Raw genomic sequence first — 19,602 nt, forward strand, 5'->3', positions numbered from 1 at the left:
GGTTCGTAACTCGAAAAAAGTTCGTAAGAAGAGGCAAAATTTTTCTGAACCCCGGGTTCGTATCACGAGTTGTTCGTAAGACGAGGGGTTCGTATCTTGAGGTACCACTGTATATAAAACTGGAAATAGTATTACAAATGTTGTATGTCTTCTGATTTGGCTCTGAGATAGGAAAACTATATTTTAGGAGTAACCATTTTGTAATGAAAAGCCAGCTTGATTCAGTATGTATGATGAATAGAGTGAATTATGTATCATAGTCAACATTTAAACTATTCAATGTGTAACTAGCTATTGTATATGTAACTAGGTAACTTGTATAAAGTTCAATAGTCTCCAACAGAGGAGGAAATACTGCTTCTCTGAAGAGTTTAGGGAAATGTAGGTTCTAGTTTCAGTTTAGTTCAGTTTAGTTTAAATCTCTCAGAGACAACATGGCTGCGACAAATCCAGAACAACCCAAGAAAAATTGGTGTTGCCGGATATGGGAAATTGCAAGTAAGACTCATTTTCTCTTTTCTTTCCCCCTTCCAACTTCAAACAAACTTTACTGTATTAGGAAGAGGACAATTGGAGGAGGGAGTTCCAGCTACAGTAGGAGCTGGTGAGGTGGGGGGACCAGAATAATATTAGGAACAATTTTGAAGGAGACTTGGATTGTGTCACCAAGAATTGCCTACTAACAGCACAGTCTTTGCCATAGTTGACCAACTCCTGGAAGCAAATGAGTGAGTCTATTTTAATTTTTTAAATAAAAAGACATTAAAAAGGGAGAAAATAAAGGAATAAAAGGTTTAATGAGTGGAATTTATAAAATATTGTTGGGGGAAGAGTTGGGGGATGATTTAGGAAAGTTTGGGGAGACTGGGAACCTGACTTGAAGACACAAATAGTGCAATAGAGTTGGAAAGGAATTTGGCAACAAAGAGTGTTGAGAAAAATGTCAGTAAGAATAAAAGAGAATTATTATAAATTTGTATGGAGATGGTACCTAATTCCAGTCAGATTAAACAATATGAATTAGCAGCATTCAGTGAACTGTTGTGGGTAAAAGGAACGTACAATAGTAGCTCAACTTAAGAACTTAATTCGTTCCGTGACCAGGTTCTTAAGTAGAAAAGTTTGTAAGTAGAAGCAATTTTTACCATACGAATCAATGTAAAAGCAAATAATGTGTGCAAACCCATTAGGGAATAAATAAAAGCTTGGAATTTGGGTGGTAGGAGGAAGAGGAAGAAGAGGAGGAGGACAGTCACTGCCGAAGGAAGAAGGTGAGGTGAGGGAAATCAAAAAAATCCAAAACCTTAAGGCTTAAAAAAAAGAGGGACTCTGAGGCGGCGAGGAGGAGCATGCGCCTCCCATAAACCTGGCGCGAAGTTGCCTCCCATACATTGCACCAGAGAGAGAAACCCAGGTGGGCAAGAGGGAGAACCTCCCCCTCTTTTGACCAAAAGGTGGCTGCTGCTAGCTGCTTCCTCTTCCTTCCCATGCTGAAGGGCTCCCCTCTCCTCTCGCTCACTCACTTTGTATCCAGTGCCTTTCCTTCACTGTGGTGACTCCTCGGTTTGGCTGAAGGCGAGTTGATCCAGCTCCCTTTTGCCTTTCCACGCCCAGACGCTCTGGGAGGCAACCTCGCACCAGGTTTATGAAAGGCAGTGCGAGGGAGTCACCACAGCAAAGTGGTTTATTCCCTCTCCAAGCGCCCAGAGGAAGGAAAACACTCTGTTCGCTCTGGGCTGCCCAGAGTGAAGGGAGCTTTTCTTTTCTCTGGGTGCTGGCAGAGATTTATTGCCTCTCCAAGCGCCCAGAGAAAGGAAAATGCTTCATTCGCTCTGGACTACCAAAGCCTCCTTAAGTGCCACCAAAAGGCTCCTCTGGCAGCCCAGAAAAGCCCAAGATGGCTGGGACTAAAGGGGGAATGGCAGGAAACTGGCCGGGCCGTCATGCCGCTCTCATATTTCTTAGGAAATTTTTCTGGGCTCAGATTCTTAAGTAGAAAATGGTTCTTGAGAAGAAGCAAAAAAATCTTGAACACCCAGCTCTTATCTAGAAAAGTTCTTAAATAGAGGCGTTCTTAGGTAGAGGTACCACTGTATTTACATATGTGATGGTCTTGTAAATTTGTGCAAAAATTATGGAAGATGGTGTTCAAAGAGGTTGAAGAAATTGTTGGAATAAAGGTTGAAGAGGCAGCAAAGATAGCATTATTCTCACTATTTAAAGATATAAAGTGTAAAAAAGAAACTAAATATTTGATAACAAATTTGCTGACTGCAGCAAGGTTAATGATTTCCAGGAACTAGAAGATACGAGGTGATTGCTGCTTGGAAGAATGGTATAAGGAAGTATGAGATATTGCCATAAATGATAAATTGACATGTAAGGAGTGGCATGATAAAAGTGAATGAATTCAATGAAATTTGGAAACAGTTCCTAATGTTTGTTGTGCTTTCTGGAGAAAGGGAGATACCACCACCAGAAGAGGCTTTAAGATTTTGGAAGCAGGAATGATTCAGAGGGGTGGGGAAGCATTTGTTGATTGGCTGTATTGTGTTTTGAGGAAGACACCCCAACATACGTATTTTCCTATATATTTTAAGTGCTTTAATAATGCTTTAATTAAGCTTCAAGTTTTGCAAAACTTCTAATCATCAATTCCACACTGTAAAAGATCATAAATGCATAGTCTGTATTTTTACTCCCTGTCTTCGATAAGCAGTTTGCTTATGGAGACATACACGCTGCGGGAATTGGGAAGTGAAACTTGTGAAAATTATGAATGCTGAAGAATCTAAATATAACCATCACGTATCATATATTCCATATACCATTCCATATACCATTGATGGCAAACCTATGGCACGGGTGCCAGAAACGGCACACGGTGCCATATCTGCTGGCACACGAGCCGCTGCCCTAGTTCAGCTCCAACGTGCAACTTTTGGCTCACACAGAGGCTCTGGGAGAGCATTTTTGACTTCCAGAAAGCCTCGGGGGGGATGGGGAGGGCATTTTTACCTTCCCCTGACTCCTGGGAAGCCTTTGAAGCCTGGGGAGGGCAAAACACAAGCCAACTGGACCCACCAGAAGTTGGGAAACAGGTCATTTCCAGCCTCCAGAGGGCCTCTTTTCGCCCTCCCCAGGCATTGAGTTATGGGTGTGGGCACTCGTGCATGTGCAATAGCATGCACACACACTCTTTTGGCACCTGAGGAAAAAAAGGTTCGCCATCACTGCCATATGCTATACTTGTAATTACCTTGTGATTATTTTACCATGTAGTCATATTTTCTGTCAATGTTATTCTTTTACTTCCCTTCCTGTATGCACGCAAACATGTAACCAATATCATTGGTCCATGCTATGACACGCTTGCTCATCCTACTTTTTTTGGAAAGGTATAAGAATTCAAGCTAAACTGTTAATGGTTATTCAGACATTGCTTTTCTATCTTCTGAACCTGAGGCATGCATCAATAAACCTGAGTTATGAGAACTGAAACATGAGAGTCAAGTGGGATAATATTTTAATGGTGGTTTATTACCGATAGCCACTTCTTATTTAAGAAATCATGGCTTGTTGTTGTCCCCAGGAAACTTTCAGAATTTTGAGGATTACAAAATTAGAAATAAGATTTTTACAACCAATCTAGGAAAATAGAAAGAGGGAGAGAGGGAAGGGCAGGAGGGGGAGAGAACGGGGAGAGAAAGGAAAGAAACAAGCAGAAATGAGAATTAAGGATACTTAGTAATCATTTTATGTGGAATATAATTATGAGGCGACAATATACATTAAAGTTAGTTCTAGATCCTATTTGTTTCTAATTACGCAATTTCACACTACTTCTGTCACTTAATATATTATATTTTAATATATTTTCCTTTTATATTTTATATTATAGTATATATTAATATATTTTCCTTTTATATTTTATATTATAGTTTATATTAATATTTATATTTTAATATATTTTTTCTTCCTCCAGGGAATATTTTTTGCAATCCAAAAATCTTTACAACCTCTTCGCCTGAAGGTAGGTGGCAAACTAGTCACAAATGAGCTGATAGTTCCCTATGTTTCTGCAATTTTCATTCTCTAGAACAGTGTTTCCCAATCTTGGCAACTTGAAGATATTTGAACTTCAACTCCCAGAATTCCCCAGCCAGCAAATGCTGGCTGGGGAATTCTGGGAGTTGAAGTCCAGATATCTTCAAGTTGCCATGGTTGGGAAACACTGCTCTAGAATAACACAAAAATTAGGAAGCACTTGAAAAGATTTAGAAAGCAATTGAAAAGTCTGTAAAGACATTATAATTCTGTTCATATAGTCCACTTAAAGTGTAATTAAATTTGTGTCAAAGAGATGGGGTTATGCTTCCTGAGTTTATTCAATTAGTTTGCAACCTTCTCCGTCCAGCAGCAAATTAACAGAGAACAAGCAAGCAGAACTTCCCCTTAAAAGTTTGCTGGAAAGATCATGACTAATAGATTCAAGTTCAACTTTTTAACATGTACTTTTTCAGTTCAACATGGGGACAGTTGCCTCGTCACCCATGTCTTTTAAAAAATTCAAAAGCTTGAAAAAAAAATCTTAAATTAATATGTTCATAATGGCTAAAACATTAAAAGGATTCCTTTAGACCTCAATTATTGAAATAACCAAAGCAGGTCAACCTGGAACTATATTTTCTGTTAGAAAAATTTTCTTACACTAGCTTGTATCAGCTATGAATCTTATTTTCATGCAAATGAGAGAATTGTCTATCGTGAAGAAACCAAAGACTCATTTAATCCAGCGTTCAGTCTCCATCCCTGATTTAACAGATGCCTGTAGAAAGTGTAACTTCATGAAAATTGAAGAGTTGTAACTCAGTGAGACATGCTTATAAACAGTACTGGGTTTCATCTGCAAAATCTTCAAAAGAGCTGGTATGGTAGGAATCTTGGAAAACTTTAACCAGCCATAGAAAATGATGCATGCATTGCCCAGAATTCCCAGATTTAAAATATATTTAAAAATGGGATTTTTTTAAATAAACTGACTGGGAAAGACAGAAAACTGCATATCCAAAGAATGCCCAATTGAGGCAAGTCCTATTAATATAGAGGTCTTAAGTCAAAATGCCAATTTAAGCATCCTAATTTCCTTTATTCTCATTGAAATCAACGATTTAGTGAAAAGAAGGATAAACGAATTCAAAATATTGACATTATTATTATTATTATTATTATTATTATTATTATTACAATAATTACTTGATTTATCAGTTTCTGAAGGAAATTTACTGATCCCACTGGTCAAACATTCAATCATATTTTGATGGAGGCTTTCTCCATTGATGGTCTGCGGTAATTATCTTCCTTTTTAAAAAATCCCATTGGTAAAGAATGTAATAAATTGTAGGTTGTTGTATCCCAATTAGTGTGAGCAGGACCATCTTTCACCTTTTTGGCATTTTGGAATGTGTATTCTGTGTATTTGTGTGTACACCGTGCCTTTAAAAAGTGCTCAAGACACAGTTTTAGAAGAAAATTCTGGTCTATTTTGTGGCTGAGTGAATGAGCAGATGATGCCTGTCCAAGAGGAAATAAATTTCATTCGGTAGCAAAAACAGCAAAAAAAAATCAGCTGTGGAAGGCAGGTTAGAGGTTACAGAGCTAAGGACGATAGTACTATAGTAACAGAGGACTTTAATTGAATAGGAAATATTGAACTTTGACGTGAAGTATCTTAGATATGTAAATTGAGGTGTGTCTGCCTTGGGCACATGTGAAATCCATGTGACATCCAGGAGAGGAGAGTCATTCCTTGTTTTGTGGTGTATGCTAAATCTCTTCCTTGATGTGGAATTTTGTTAGGGGTCTGGTCTCAAAGTGAAGTATTGTGATTTCCTCTTATCTTGAAAGGATCCCATTTTGTATTTCCTTGTCAGTGCCAGCTGATTTCCTGGAGAAAGTCATTTAATCAATTGCAGCCCAAGCATAAAATGCCAGCAGAAAAAGCTTAAGCAGTTATCTATATCTTTATTTGAGGTTGCTGATAGATAATGGGTGGTTGATATTGATGTGTGACCTCACTAAGCGATGTCATAGGGACTTTTATTGTTCAAACAGCAGAATCCATTTTCCTCCATTTGGAGAAGATAAGAAGCATTTTTCCATTTTGACTCTAAAAAACTCCTAGTCCTGTTTGCAAAGAAAAAAGGGGGAAAGATATTGCACATTGTGTAACCAAAAAGCTGCCTGCATTTGAGATAGATAGATAGATAGATAGATAGATAGATAGATAGATAGATAGATAGATAGATGGATGGATGGATGGATGGATGGATGGATGGATGGATGGATGAGTCAGTCAGCTGGGGAGCGGAGGATGGCGGCTGCCTTTGAAGCTGACGCCGAGGACCTGATTAAGACCTAAGCTGCATTGCCGAAAGACCAAACAGAGCTGAAACTTGGAATTCCAGGAGTCGGCTTGTCCCAGCCCAGGAGGTTTTCGCTACCCCCCCCGCTCCACCAATTAGACCAAAACCACCTGCTGCCCTTTTCTCTTCTTTTCTTTTGCTGAGCTATGACTTTCAGAGGCTGAGAGGCTGAGCTGAACTATCAAGCCAGCCAAATTGAAACAGCCAGACCCACCAGACATACTAACTGTCCTGAGACGCGGGAACACTGAATGGTGGGGGTGTTGGGAGTCAGAAGACCAGGCAGGTGGGGAGCTGCAGGAGGAGGAGAGAGAGGAGACAGAGGATTATGGGAAAACAAAGAGGCCAAGGAGGAGAATACTATTATGACCATCAAAGGAACATACTGTGGCTGCATGGAGGCTCTGAATGCCTGGAGGTCTGGAGGTACTGTAAGAGTGAATGGGACAAGAGAGAAGGAAGATCTGGAAACATCGACATCAAGGAGTTTGAGAGACAGGGAAATTAACAACCAGCATACTTGGGATAAGGACATTCTACCCCCCGCTTCTTTGAGGAGGGAGGTAGATATAGAATGACTCTTGACTCTGAACAATCTTTGACTTTACCACCTGAGACATCGGCTCTTTTGTCATTTGCTGCTGACTGGATCTATTTTAACCAACTGAATTGCTGCATTATTACTTATATTTTATATATTCTATTTTTTCTATTTGTATCTATTATCTTTTTATTAGTATTTTAATCTTAGTATTTTTAATTATAAATTGATTCATATTTTAACTAAATTATTGGGGGGGGGTTAGTGATGGATAATTGGGGTGGGTGTAGTGTGTATGGAGCGAATGATTGGTATGGATGGGATGGGTGGGATGGGTGGGGTCACAGTATGGGTGAGATGAATGGAAAGGATGTAAATAATATATCTGGCCTACCTGACGCTCGGGAGACAGGAGAGGAAGGGGCACCGATCTCTGGGGTGGCAGAGGGTCAGAATATTCCAGTGTTGCTGGGGAGAGGCAGATATGGCGGGGGCCACAGAGTTAGCCGTTCCAGGGGAACGAGGGATCGTTGCTTAATAACGGTCCCTTGTTCTGGCTCTGTGAGCCCAATCTTGGGTACTGGTGATGAGTGTAACTCTGACCCTGGGCTCAGGTTGCTGCTGCTTAATGCCAGGTCGGTGTTAAATAAAGCTCTCCTCATCCAGGATTTGATCCTGGATGAAAAGGCCGACCTGGCATGTATTACTGAACCCTGGCTGGGCCCAGAGGGAGGTGTTCCTCTCTCTGAAATTTGCCCAGCCGGGTTTAGATATGGCATCAACCTCGACCCCAGGGAAGGGGGGGAGGAGTGGCTATTATAGCCAGGGAGAGCCTTTGCCTACGTAGACTCATTGCTCCGGAAATTGCGGGCTGCGAGTCTCTCTTGATGAAGTTGGACTTAGGGGTTCAGGTGGGCTTATTTCTCACGTACCTGCCTCCCAGCTGCGTGTCAAAAGCCCTGCCTGTGCTACTCGAGGAGGTGGACGGGTTGGTGGTGGAGTTCCCCGGACTCATTGTCCTGGGGGACTTCAATCTGCCATCGCTCGGCGAAACCTCTGGGTTGGCACAGTAGTTCATGGCCACCATGACAGCCATGGACCTGACTCAAGTAGTTCAGGGTCCGACTCACGAGGGAGGGCACGCACCTGACATGGTATTTCTTCCCGAGCAATTGAGTAATGGTCTGAGACTAAGGGGCTTAGAAGCATTGCCTTTGTCACGGTCAGACCATTTTCTACTACGGCTTGACTTCCTGGCTCCAATCCTTCCCCGCAGGGAGGCGGAACCAATTAAGATGTTCCACCCCAGACGCCTGATGGACCCAGAGGGCTTTCAGACGGCCCTTGGGGTTATTCCAGAGGCACTCGTCCACAGTTCGGGGGAGTCTCTTGCGGAGGCCTGGAACAGGGCTGCGGCAGAGGCTCTAGACCGGATTGCGCCTTTGCGACCTCTCCGTGGCGCTAGACCCCGTAGAGCCCCATGGTTCAACGAGGAGCTCCGGGAGTTGAAACGCCATAAGAGACGTCTAGAGAAGCGATGGAGGAAGAGTAGGTCTGAATCTGATCGAACACTTGTAAGAGCTTTTATTAAGACTTACAAAGTGGCGCTCAAGGCGGCAATATGCGCGTACCATGCCGCCTTGATTGCATCAGTGGAATCCCGCCCGGCCGCTCTGTTTAGGGTGACCCGCTCCCTTCTTAACCAGGGGGGAGTTGGGGAGACCTTGCAGAGCAGTGCCGAGGATTTTAACACATTTTTCGCTGATAAAGTCGCTCAGATCCAGGCTGATCTCGACTCCAATTGGAAAACAGAGTCGACTGACAACGAGTCAGTCGAGGTGACTGGGGCACGTACTTGTCCACCTGTCTGGGAAGAGTTTGATCTGGTGACACCTGATGAAGTGGACAAGGCCATTGGAGCTGTGAGTTCCGCCACCTGTTTACTGGATCCGTGTCCCTCCTGGTTGGTCTCGGCCAGCAGGGAGGTGACACGGAGCTGGGTCCAGGAGATTACCAACGCTTCCTTGGGGAGGGGAGTTTTTCCAACACTCTATAAAGAAGCGCTCGTGCACCCCCTCCTCAAGAAGCCTTCCCTGGACCCAGCCGTACTTAATAACTATAGTCCAGTCTCCAACCTTCCCTTTATGGGGAAGGTTGTTGAGAAGGTTTTGGCACTCCAGCTCCAACGGTCCTTGGAAGAAGCCAATTATCTAGGTCCCCAGCAGTCGGGTTTCAGGCCCGGTTACAGCACGGAAACTGCTTTGGTCGCGTCGATGGATGATCTCTGGCGGGCCCAGGACAGGGGTTTATCCTCTGTCCTGGTGCTCCTTGACCTCTCAGCGGCTTTCGATACCATTGACCATGGTATCCTTCTGCACCGGCTGGAGGGGTTGGAGGTGGGAGGCACTGTTCCCCAGTGGTTCTCCTCCTACCTCTCTGGCCGGTCGCAGTCAGTGTTAGTGGGGGGTCAGAGGTCGGCTCCGAGGTCTCTCCCTTGTGGGGTGCCTCAGGGGTCGGTCCTCTCCCCCCTGCTATTTAATATCTACATGAAACCGCTGGGTGAGATCATCCAAGGACATGGGGTGAGGTATCATCAATACGCTGATGATACCCAGCTTTACATCTTCACCCCATGTCCAGTCAACGAAGCAGTGGAAGTGATGTGCCGGTGCCTGGAGGCTGTTGGGGCCTGGATGGGTGTCAACAGACTCAAACTCAACCCGGATAAGATGGAGTGGCTGTGGGTTTTGCCTCCCAAGGACAATCCCATCTGTCCGTCCATTACCCGGGGGGGGGGAATTATTGACCCCCTCAGAGAGAGTCTGCAACTTGGGCGTCCTCCTCGATCCACAGCTCACATTAGAGAACCATCTTTCAGCTGTGGCGAGGGGGGCGTTTGCCCCGGTTCGCCTGGTGCACCAGTTGCGGCCCTATCTGGACCGGGACTCATTACTCACAGTCACTCATGCCCTCATCACCTCGAGGTTCGACTACTGTAATGCTCTCTACATGGAGCTACCTTTGAAAAGTGTTCAGAAACTTCAGATCGTGCAGAATGCAGCTGCGAGAGCAGTCATGGGCTTACCTAGGTATGCCCATGTTTCACCATCACTCCGCAGCCTGCATTGGCTGCCGATCAATTTCCGGTCACAATTCAAAGTGTTGGTTATGACCTTTAAAGCCCTTCATGGCACTGGACCAGAATATCTCCGAGACCGCCTCCTGCCGCACGAATCCCAGTGACCGATTAGGTCCCACAGAGTGGGCCTTCTCCGGGTCCCGTCAACTAAACAATGTCGGTTGGCGGGCCCCAGGAGAAGAGCCTTCTCTGTGGCGGCACCGACTCTCTGGAACCAACTCCCCCCAGAGATTAGAACTGCCCCTACTCTTCCTGCCTTCCGTAAACTCCTTAAAACCCACCTTTGCTGTCAGGCATGGGGGAATTGAATCACCTCCCCCGGGCATGTTCAATTTATACATGGTATGCTTGTGTGTGTGTCTGTTAGTATATGGGGTTCTTTTAAATCTTTAAATATTTTAATGTTATTTGGATTATTTATGATTTGTTCTATCTTGTTGTGAGCCGCCCCGAGTCTTCGGAGAGGGGCAGCATACATATCTAAATAATAAATAATAAAATAAATAATTAAATGGATGGATGGATGGATGGATAGATGATAGATAGATAGATAGATAGATAGATAGATAGATAGATAGATAGATAGATAAAATTCTTTATGGGCCAAGTGTGATTAGTCACACAAGGAATTTGTCTTGGTGCATCTGCTCTCAGTGTACATAAAAGAAAAATATACATTTGCCAAGAATCATGAGGTACAACACTTAATGATTGTCATAGGGGTCAAATAATAAAAATCTTAGGATACAATCAAGTTACAAAAATACAGTCCTAAATGGTATAAACTTTATTGATGCCAATAAACCAAAGACCAGACTTGGTAGTACTGCATGCAATTTACTGAACATCTTAAGATTTCATATGGAATTATTCTAAATGGAAGAAGTTAAAGCTCTTACATATCTCTAATCTCATCCCATTTCTGGAAACATGTACAAATGGAAACTAGTAATGTCTATATCTTATATAAAACTCTATGTGTGACATGATGATTATACAGTAAAGCCTACTTACTGTGGCCAGAATTGACAACTGAACTTTATTCTCCTTTCCAATTTATAAACCTTCAGGCACTCTACCCTTTGTTCTCTATCCCAGCCACCTCACACTTTTTCAGCAACCTTTTTGCCTAGGAAACAAATCTAATAATCATAATTAAGCTATCTCTCAAAGAGAAAGGATTCACCTGTAATAAAAAGAAGCTCCCCCCCCAAAAAAAACCCCTTTCCCTCTTCAAAAGAGAAGGAAGGACTGACAGAGCAATTACTTGATTTCATTGTTTGCCAAGGGACTATAAGAAATCCTAAAATACATCAGTAAATGCCCAGAGGCTGTTAGCTAAATTTCCCTGTTTGATGAGGAAATATCAAAGGCAAGAAGACACAGCTGTCATAACATGTTTTTACTTCTTACCAACATATTATCCTTTGCAGCTCTATTCCGGGGGGGGGGGATTGAATATTTTAGGATTCAGATTGATCCATCCCCATAACCCTTATATAAGAAGGTGGCATAGTTACATAAGAAATCGGTTCCTGAAAAATCATCGAGTCTTTGAATGTCAAACAAATGACTGGACAAATGAACAGTAATGGAAATAATAGAAAATAAACAGGATCTGAAGGAATTTTAAATAGTTGAACAAAAAGTTGATGATCTTGTAAAATGAAAATGTGAGCCAGAGCTACTTTTCTGGTTTATGCATATACATGTGTCTATCTGTACAGGTTGTACAAAGACTGAGAGATGTTTGATGCTCTCTGATGTTGATACTCAGTTTGGATAATGTTTGCAAGTAAACAACCAAGCTCAAAGAGCACCAAGACCTCTCACTTCAACCTTGAGCTACAAATATTCTCCTTTGTTGGTACTATGAAAAGGTTGGAATGTGTGATGACAAAGTGAGATGGAAGAAGAGGTTTGTTTGTTTGTTTGTTTGTTTAATGTTTATTTTGTAAAACATGTATTGATTGAATGGATATGTGTGTATTTTAACTGGTTCTTTAGTTTTTAGATTTAACTTCTAATTTTGATGTTTATTGTCTTTTTTATATGTTGTAAGCTGCTCCAAGTCCTCGGAGAGGAGCAGTATATAAATCCAAATAATTAATAAATAAATAAGATTACAAACTATAAACATTAATATGAATATATAGGAATTATATGCTTGGTTTTGAGTACATGATATTTTACAAATACATGGGACAGCAGGTACACCATAGGTTGTTGCTGTTTACAAAGACTGAGCTGAAGAATGTGTTAAAGAGGTTGGCTTTAACGCTTTCATCATTACAGTCATTATTGTTAGGTACTTTTAGGGGTGGGGTGGTTCTCATCTCTTTAAGTTTGTTATTTACAAAATTGTAGAATGCACAGTTGGATTTTGTGCGCAGGAGGTTTTACTCTTGATTGAATTGGTACATTCAGTCTTCATCTGATGGCATAAGTTTTTGTAATGGCTTTTGAAGCCAGTTTTGTTTTTTCGCCAAAGAGATTTGGAGGGGGGCTTGTAGCTCCCTTATTGTTATGGGTAGTTTGTTTTTCTTGTTTTGGGAAATTATGAATGGTACACAGAGATGGGCTGCTGCCACCATGGGGTGGAACGGTGTTCCATCGGCAAAAATGAAGCTGCAAGTCCAACTTCAGCTGACCAGTAGCAGTCACTTCCGGGATTTCGGGTCCCGTAATCCAGGAAGTGACTTTTTTCAATTTAGTTTTATTTTTATTTTCAAAAAGATCCACATGGGCATGCTCTGGGAGTGATTGATGAGCCAGCAGCTTGCTGATTTGCTGGCTTGCCAATCAACCCGCCCAATTCACCTCTCCCTATATAGAGAGAGCTTCTCCCACCGCTGCAGAGAAAGGAAAGGCTTTATTAGCTCTGGATTGCCCCAAGAGTGATTCAACAGAATTTTACTCTAACAAGTTTGTGCTGCTTCCTAGTTTTTTCCAAGTCTGCTCTTTCACAAAAGTTACCAAGCTTGTATCTTCATTGTTTCCTGTAATTAAATGACTTCAGGTTTGGAAGTCAGCTAGCAAGTTGCATTGAGGAAAAAGATATGTGGAACTGCCCTTTCTATTTCACTTTTTGTATCTAAGGCATAAAACATGTGCATGATGTGAAAATTCGAAGTGTCTTTTTCAAAACTCAATGACTACAAAATGATTACTTATTTTAGGAACCCAGATGACAGTAGAAGTTCACGGTAGTAATTCTGCTCCACAGTTATCCAAGAAGATCTCCTCTGAGAAAGGTATGAGGCCTTATTTTATTTATTTATTTATTTATTTATTTATTTATTTACTTACTTACTTACTTACTTACTTACTTACTTACTTACTTACTTATTAGATTTGTATGCCGCCCGTCTCCGCAGATTTGGGGTGGCTCAGAACAACAATATACAGAGAACAAATCTAATATTTAAAATCTAAAAACCCATTATTTAAAAGAACATACAACACAAGCATACCATACATAAAACTATATAGGCCCCGGGGGGGGGGAATGTCTCAATTCCCCCATGCTTGATGGCAGAGGTGGGTTTTAAGGAGTTTGCGAAAGGCAAGGAGGGTGGGGGCAATCCTAATCTCCAGGGGGAGCTGGTTCCAGAGTGTCGGGGCTGCCACAGAGAAGGCTCTTCCCCTGGGTCCGCTAGACAACTAGGTGCTAACAATCTTCCCAGCTCTTACCTTGCAGGTTACTGTTTGCAAAAAATGTTTTTCAAGCCCTAAGTGTTCAAAAAAAAATTTCATTGCTCTAACTTGCTCCAAATAAGTTTCTCTACAGCCCTAGCCAGGTGCTAAATATGTTCCCAGCTGTTACCCGCTTGCAAGCTCTTTTATTGTTACTCTCTCCAAATAAGGTTTTATTTAAGTCCTAACCAGGGGATAAAATAATGTGCTGAAACTGACTAAGGAGTTAGCCGGATGAATATCTGGTAAGCAGATACTTTTCCCTATTTTCCTCCCCAAAAACTAAGGTGGGTCTTATATTAGAAAAATACGATACTTCTGAGCAATTCCTCCCTTTAAAGAAAATACTGGTTCTAAAGATTTATATCTAGCTTATGTTTCCCAATTAAAGAAACAAATTAGTCTCAAACTAATTTGCAAATAGATTATTTGGGCTGTCCACCTTCTTCTCATTAGGAAATCCATTATATGAGATATGAGAATGTTCTTCATAATAAGAAAATATTACAATGTTTCCCTTAAGTAAATTTGACTCCTGGTAGCTATTCAGATAGGACCATGAATGTTTGGGGTTCATTAAAGCTGTTTGTTTTAGGAAATAATTTAGTGTTGCTTTTTCTGAGGGTTTTCTTCTTTCTTACATAAGGTATATATATTTCCATAGTATGCAACCTTGAGAATTCCTTAAGGTTCCTCTTTGTAAACAGTACCCAAATCTGACCCTGCTTTCTTCATAAAGATCAGCCAAGATCGATCAAATATTGTAACCTACAGATTCCTAATTTATATTATTATTATTATTATTATTATTATTATTATTATTATTATTATTATTTATTAGATTTGTATGCCGCCCCTCTCTGAAGACTTTAATAAATAAGTTGCTTCAATTAAAAGAAAATTAAAAAAAATGTTGAGTTGCATAAAAGTGCCTTTTTACTTGGAAAATTTTACAATACAAAATGCATAAGTTTATGATGCCTAAGCCTTACTATCAACTCTCCATGTTAGTCAAATCTGCTTTCACTTATAGTAAATGATACTTAAATTCATGATCAGTTTTTCAGTTGTTGTATCCAATATCTAATCATGAGAGGCATTAATGTCTTATATTCCCCACATCACCACAATAATATTATTTATAGTAAGACGAGATTTACAATTAATTGTGGTTTTCTAATTTTGGTCAATTGGACATTCCAATCACATACCATTTATATCCAATCAATTTCTTGATGCTTTCCTATTGGAATACTTGATCATTTAAAAAATAAGAGATGGATAGATTGAGAAGGAGAGAAAAATAGTGAAAATTAACTGTAATCTAAGTAAGACAATAGGTGCATTTCAGATGAAAATTTTGCAAAGCTATGACACATATAGTGATTACATGATCAACTCTTGATCTGCCTACTCATGAAAAAGTATGTGTGTTTTTTCCAAACACTGCTGTTATTATAGCGGGGGGGGGAGAGTGCCTGTAGAGAGTTTAATAGCAAAGAACTACACAGGTTCTCTGGCCTGGTGTTTTCCAGTTGTGTGGTATCAAATCTTCTACAACTTTCCAAGCTAGCATTTTAGAGTATCCATTTTTCTGTTCATCTAACATGTTCATATTTTTTTTCACAATTCCATAGGTTTTCAAGTGAATGGAAAGAGCAATCCCCCCTCACCTGGACTGAGAAATCAGCATGGTAAATACATTATATTGTGTGCCCCATTTCTGCAGGGCTGTGTAATTAATTTATATACTTCATAATGCAGCAAGTCTTATATTTTTTTTAAAGTTTATCAAAGTATCTCAGTAAATTATGGTTTAATCTGTTAACATGAGGTATAGAAAATATTGATGAATGTTTTATTTAAATTGAGAAATCTGTTATTTTGAGCTTTTTTAAAAAAAACACCAATATTTATTAGAATGTCCCTCTCAATATATAAAGTGAGCAAACGTGATATATGGAGAAGCAGGAGAATTCTTGGCACAGATCACCAACAGTGGTGGAAAGTAAAGAGGATGCAAGACTGAAAGAAGATTGCATAGAGTTACGAAAATAGCATAAGATAAGTGATCCCACTAAAAGATACTAAAGGACACTGGACAAAATAGTTAATAGAAAATAAGAAAATTAAGAGGAAGGGGAGGTTAGTGAAAGTTGAATTAATGGCATTATTTATATAATTTATAAATAATAAATAATATTAATTATATCAAATGATAACATACATAGAATTTATATATTAGAAAATTATAGTGATATAGTGAGTACTTCTGGATTGAAATTTCAAATTGATGTTATATGCTATTTGGTTATCTGATGTGTTAAATATAGTGCAATAAGAGTACAACAATAGAATAGAATAGAATAGAATAGAATAGAATAGAATAGAATAGAATAGAATAGAATACTTTATTGCCCAAGTGCGTTTGGACACACAAGGAATTTGTCTTTGGTGTATATGCTCTCAGTGTACATAAAAATGTACAAAAAGAAAAGATCTCTACAAAATAAAGATAATTAAAAAAAACATAATTTGAGATTAGTATAGGAGTAATGTCCAGTCAGCGAAGCAGTGGAAGTGATGTGCCGGTGCCTGGAGGCTGTTGGGGTCTGGATGGGTGTCAACAGACTCAATCTCAACCCTAATAAGACAAAGTGTCTATGGGTTTTGCCTCCCAAAGACAATTCCATCTGTCCATCCATTACCCTGGGGGGGGAATTACTGACCCCCTCAGAGAGGGTCTGCAACTTGGGTGTCCTCCTCGATCTACTGCTCACATTAGAGAAACATCTTTCGGCTGTGGCGAGGGGGGTGTTTGCCCAGGTTCGCCTGGTGCACCATTTGCGGCCCTATTTGGACCAGGAGTCACTGCTCACAGTCACTCATGCCCTCATCACCTCGAGGCTCGACTACTGTTATGCTCTCTACATGGGGCTACCTTTGAAAAGTGTTCAGAAACTTCAGATCGTGCAGAATGCAGCTGCGAGAGCAATCATGGGCTTTCCCAAAAATGCCCATATAACACCAACACTCCGCAGTCTGCATTGGTTGCCGATCACTTTCCGGTCACAATTCAAAGTGTTGGTTATGACCTATAAAGTCCTCCATGGCACTGGACCAGATTATCTCAGGAACCGCCTTCTGCTGCACGAATCCCAGCGACCAGTTAGTCCCACAGAGTGGCCTTCTCCGGGTCCCGTCAACTAAACAATGTCGTTTGGCAGGGCCCAGGGGAAGAGCCTTGTCTGTGGTGGCCCCAGCCCTCTGGAACCAACTCCCCCCGGAGATTAGAATTGCCCCCATCCTCTTCCTCTTTCATAAGCTCCTTAAAACCCACCTCTGCCATCAGGCATGGGGGAACTGAGATACTCTTTCCCCCTAGGCCTATACAATTTATGCATGGTATGTTTGCTTGTAGGTATGATTGGTTTTAAAATAACGGTTTTTTAGTTGTTGTAGTATTGGATTTACATGCTGTTTTTATTATTGTTGTTAGCCGCCCCGAGTCTATGGAGAGGGGCAGCATACAAATCCAATAAATAAATGAATAAATAATAAATAAATAAAATAAATAAATATATTACTATTAATATTGATTACAGCTTGTATCAACAAAGCTATTAATATCATGATGTGATATATTATTATTATTAATAATAATAATAATAATAATAATAATAATTTATTAGATTTGTATGCTGCCCCTCTCCAAAGTTTATTATTATCATCATCATTATCATCATCATCATCATCAGTTAAGATATTGTATGACATTTTTAAATAATATATTAAAAATAGGGAAAATGGCAAGCACCACAACAATAACAAAGTTAAATAAGAAGAGGGCCCAAAATCATCCTCACCAGCACAACAATGCTTCATAGAGAGCATGCTAGGAATGGAGAAATTAGGCTCTTTCACAAAAGTTAGGATCAGTAGGAGTAGTGAGGTAGTTAAAATTGTTAGGGGCAGTAATAGTGGCAGGGAGTGAGGTAGTGTGGGTGTGCATGCCTAGTTATGGATTTGAATTATTCAATATTGAATGGAAGTTGTCTGGTTGAACAAGAATTTACTCACAAAAGTTTGTGCTGCTACCTAGTTTTTTTCCAAGTCTGCTCTTTCACAAAAGTTACGGAGCTTGTATCCCCACGCTTTCCTGTAATTAAATTATTTCCAGTTTGGAAGTACAGTACCTAACAAGTTGCATTGGGGGAAAAGGGATATGGAAGTGCCTCGTATATTTTCACTTTTTGTATCTAAGGCAGAAAACATGTGTACGCTGTACAATCTGAAGTATCTTTTTCAAAACTCAATGACTACAAAATTATTATTTATTTTAGGAACCCAGATGACAGTAGAAGTTCATAGAAATAATTCTACTCCACAGTTATTCAAGAAGATCTCCTTTAAGAAAGGTATGAGGTTTTATAAAAACATTCTGCTTTAAATAGAAGGAGAGAAATTAGATTAAATTATACTATATTAAAAAGCTGGCACAGTGTTTGCATAAAAAAATCCCTACTTTATATCTCTATATTGCTAAGACGTCAGTAGCTGGTTTTAGCCAAACTTCTCCCTTTCTGGCTGAATTCCCCTTTCTGTAATATGAGGACAATAATGACTTACTTTTATAGGCCAGTTGTAAAGCTGACAAGAAGTAATGTACATGAAATGCTTTCAGTAATTGAGAGCATTATATAAATCAACAGTACAGCATAGTACAGCACAGAGAAAGAGCTAATTCTGAGGAATTCCTCCCTTTAAAGAAAATTCTGCTTCTAAAGATTTATATCTAGCTTATGTTTCCCAATTAAAGAAACAAATTAAGCTCAAACTGATTTGCAAATAGGTTATTTGGGCTGTCCGCCTTCTCCTCATTAAGAAATCAATTATATGAGACATGAGCATGTTCTTCATAATAAGAAAATATTACAATGTTTCCCTTAAGTAAATTTGACTCCTGGTAGCTACTCAGATGGGACCATGAATGTTTGGGGTTGCTTAACATTGTTTGTTTTAGGAAGTAATTTACTGCTGCCTTCTTCTGAAGGTGTTGTGGTTTTTTTGCTTACATATGATATACAGTGTTCCCTCGATTTTCGTGGGTTCGAACTTCGCGGAAAGTCTATACCACAGTTTTTCAAAAATATTAATTAAAAATACTTTGCGGGGTTTTTCCCTATACCACGGTTTTTCCCACCCGATGATGTCATATGTCATCGCCAAACATTTGTCTGCCTTTAATAAATATTTTTTTAAATAAACTTTAATAAATAAACATGGTGAGTAATAATCTGAATGGTTGCTAAGGGAATGGAAAATTGCAATTTAGGGGTTTAAAGTGTTAATGGATGGCTTGTGATACTCTTCATAGCGAAAAATAGTGTATTTACTTCTGCATCTCTACTTCGCGGAAATTCAATTTTCGCGGGCGGTTTCGGAATGCACCCCCCGCGAAAAGCGAGGGAACACTGTATATATTTCCATAGTATTCAACCTTGAGAATTCCTTAAAGTTCCTCTTTGTAAACAAATCTGACCCTGCTTTCTTCATAAAGATCAACCAAAATCAATCAAATATTACAACCTACAGATCCCTAATTGAATAAATAAGTTGCTTCAATTAAAACAAAAGAAAAAGAAAATATTGTGTTGTATAAAAGTGCCTTTTTACTTGGAAAAATTTAAATGGACACTACCAAAAGTCCTTGTTCAAGGTGTACTGTTAGATACATTTTATAGAGTAGAAGAATTGCAATTATAGTCAACAGTAAAAGTTTTCATTAAAAACTCTCAGTT

The 19,602-nt window shown here is 39.9% G+C and overlaps 1 protein-coding gene across 1 annotated transcript in view; it reads left to right on the forward strand.

Annotated features, from left to right (window-relative positions):
- Nucleotides 1-356: 356 nt before the first annotated feature.
- KY (kyphoscoliosis peptidase) overlaps nucleotides 357-19,602 on the forward strand; it is a 48,615-nt gene continuing 29,369 nt past the window's right edge. The window contains exons 1-5 of the mRNA XM_070753185.1: nucleotides 357-498; nucleotides 3,986-4,033; nucleotides 13,285-13,359; nucleotides 15,439-15,495; nucleotides 18,145-18,219. Of these exons, the coding sequence (XP_070609286.1) occupies nucleotides 435-498; nucleotides 3,986-4,033; nucleotides 13,285-13,359; nucleotides 15,439-15,495; nucleotides 18,145-18,219 (319 nt within the window). The 5' untranslated portion in view covers nucleotides 357-434. The remainder of the gene's footprint in view (nucleotides 499-3,985; nucleotides 4,034-13,284; nucleotides 13,360-15,438; nucleotides 15,496-18,144; nucleotides 18,220-19,602) is intronic.

Source organism: Erythrolamprus reginae, chromosome 5, assembly GCF_031021105.1.
Source record: "Erythrolamprus reginae isolate rEryReg1 chromosome 5, rEryReg1.hap1, whole genome shotgun sequence".
NCBI lineage: Eukaryota > Metazoa > Chordata > Lepidosauria > Squamata > Dipsadidae > Erythrolamprus > Erythrolamprus reginae.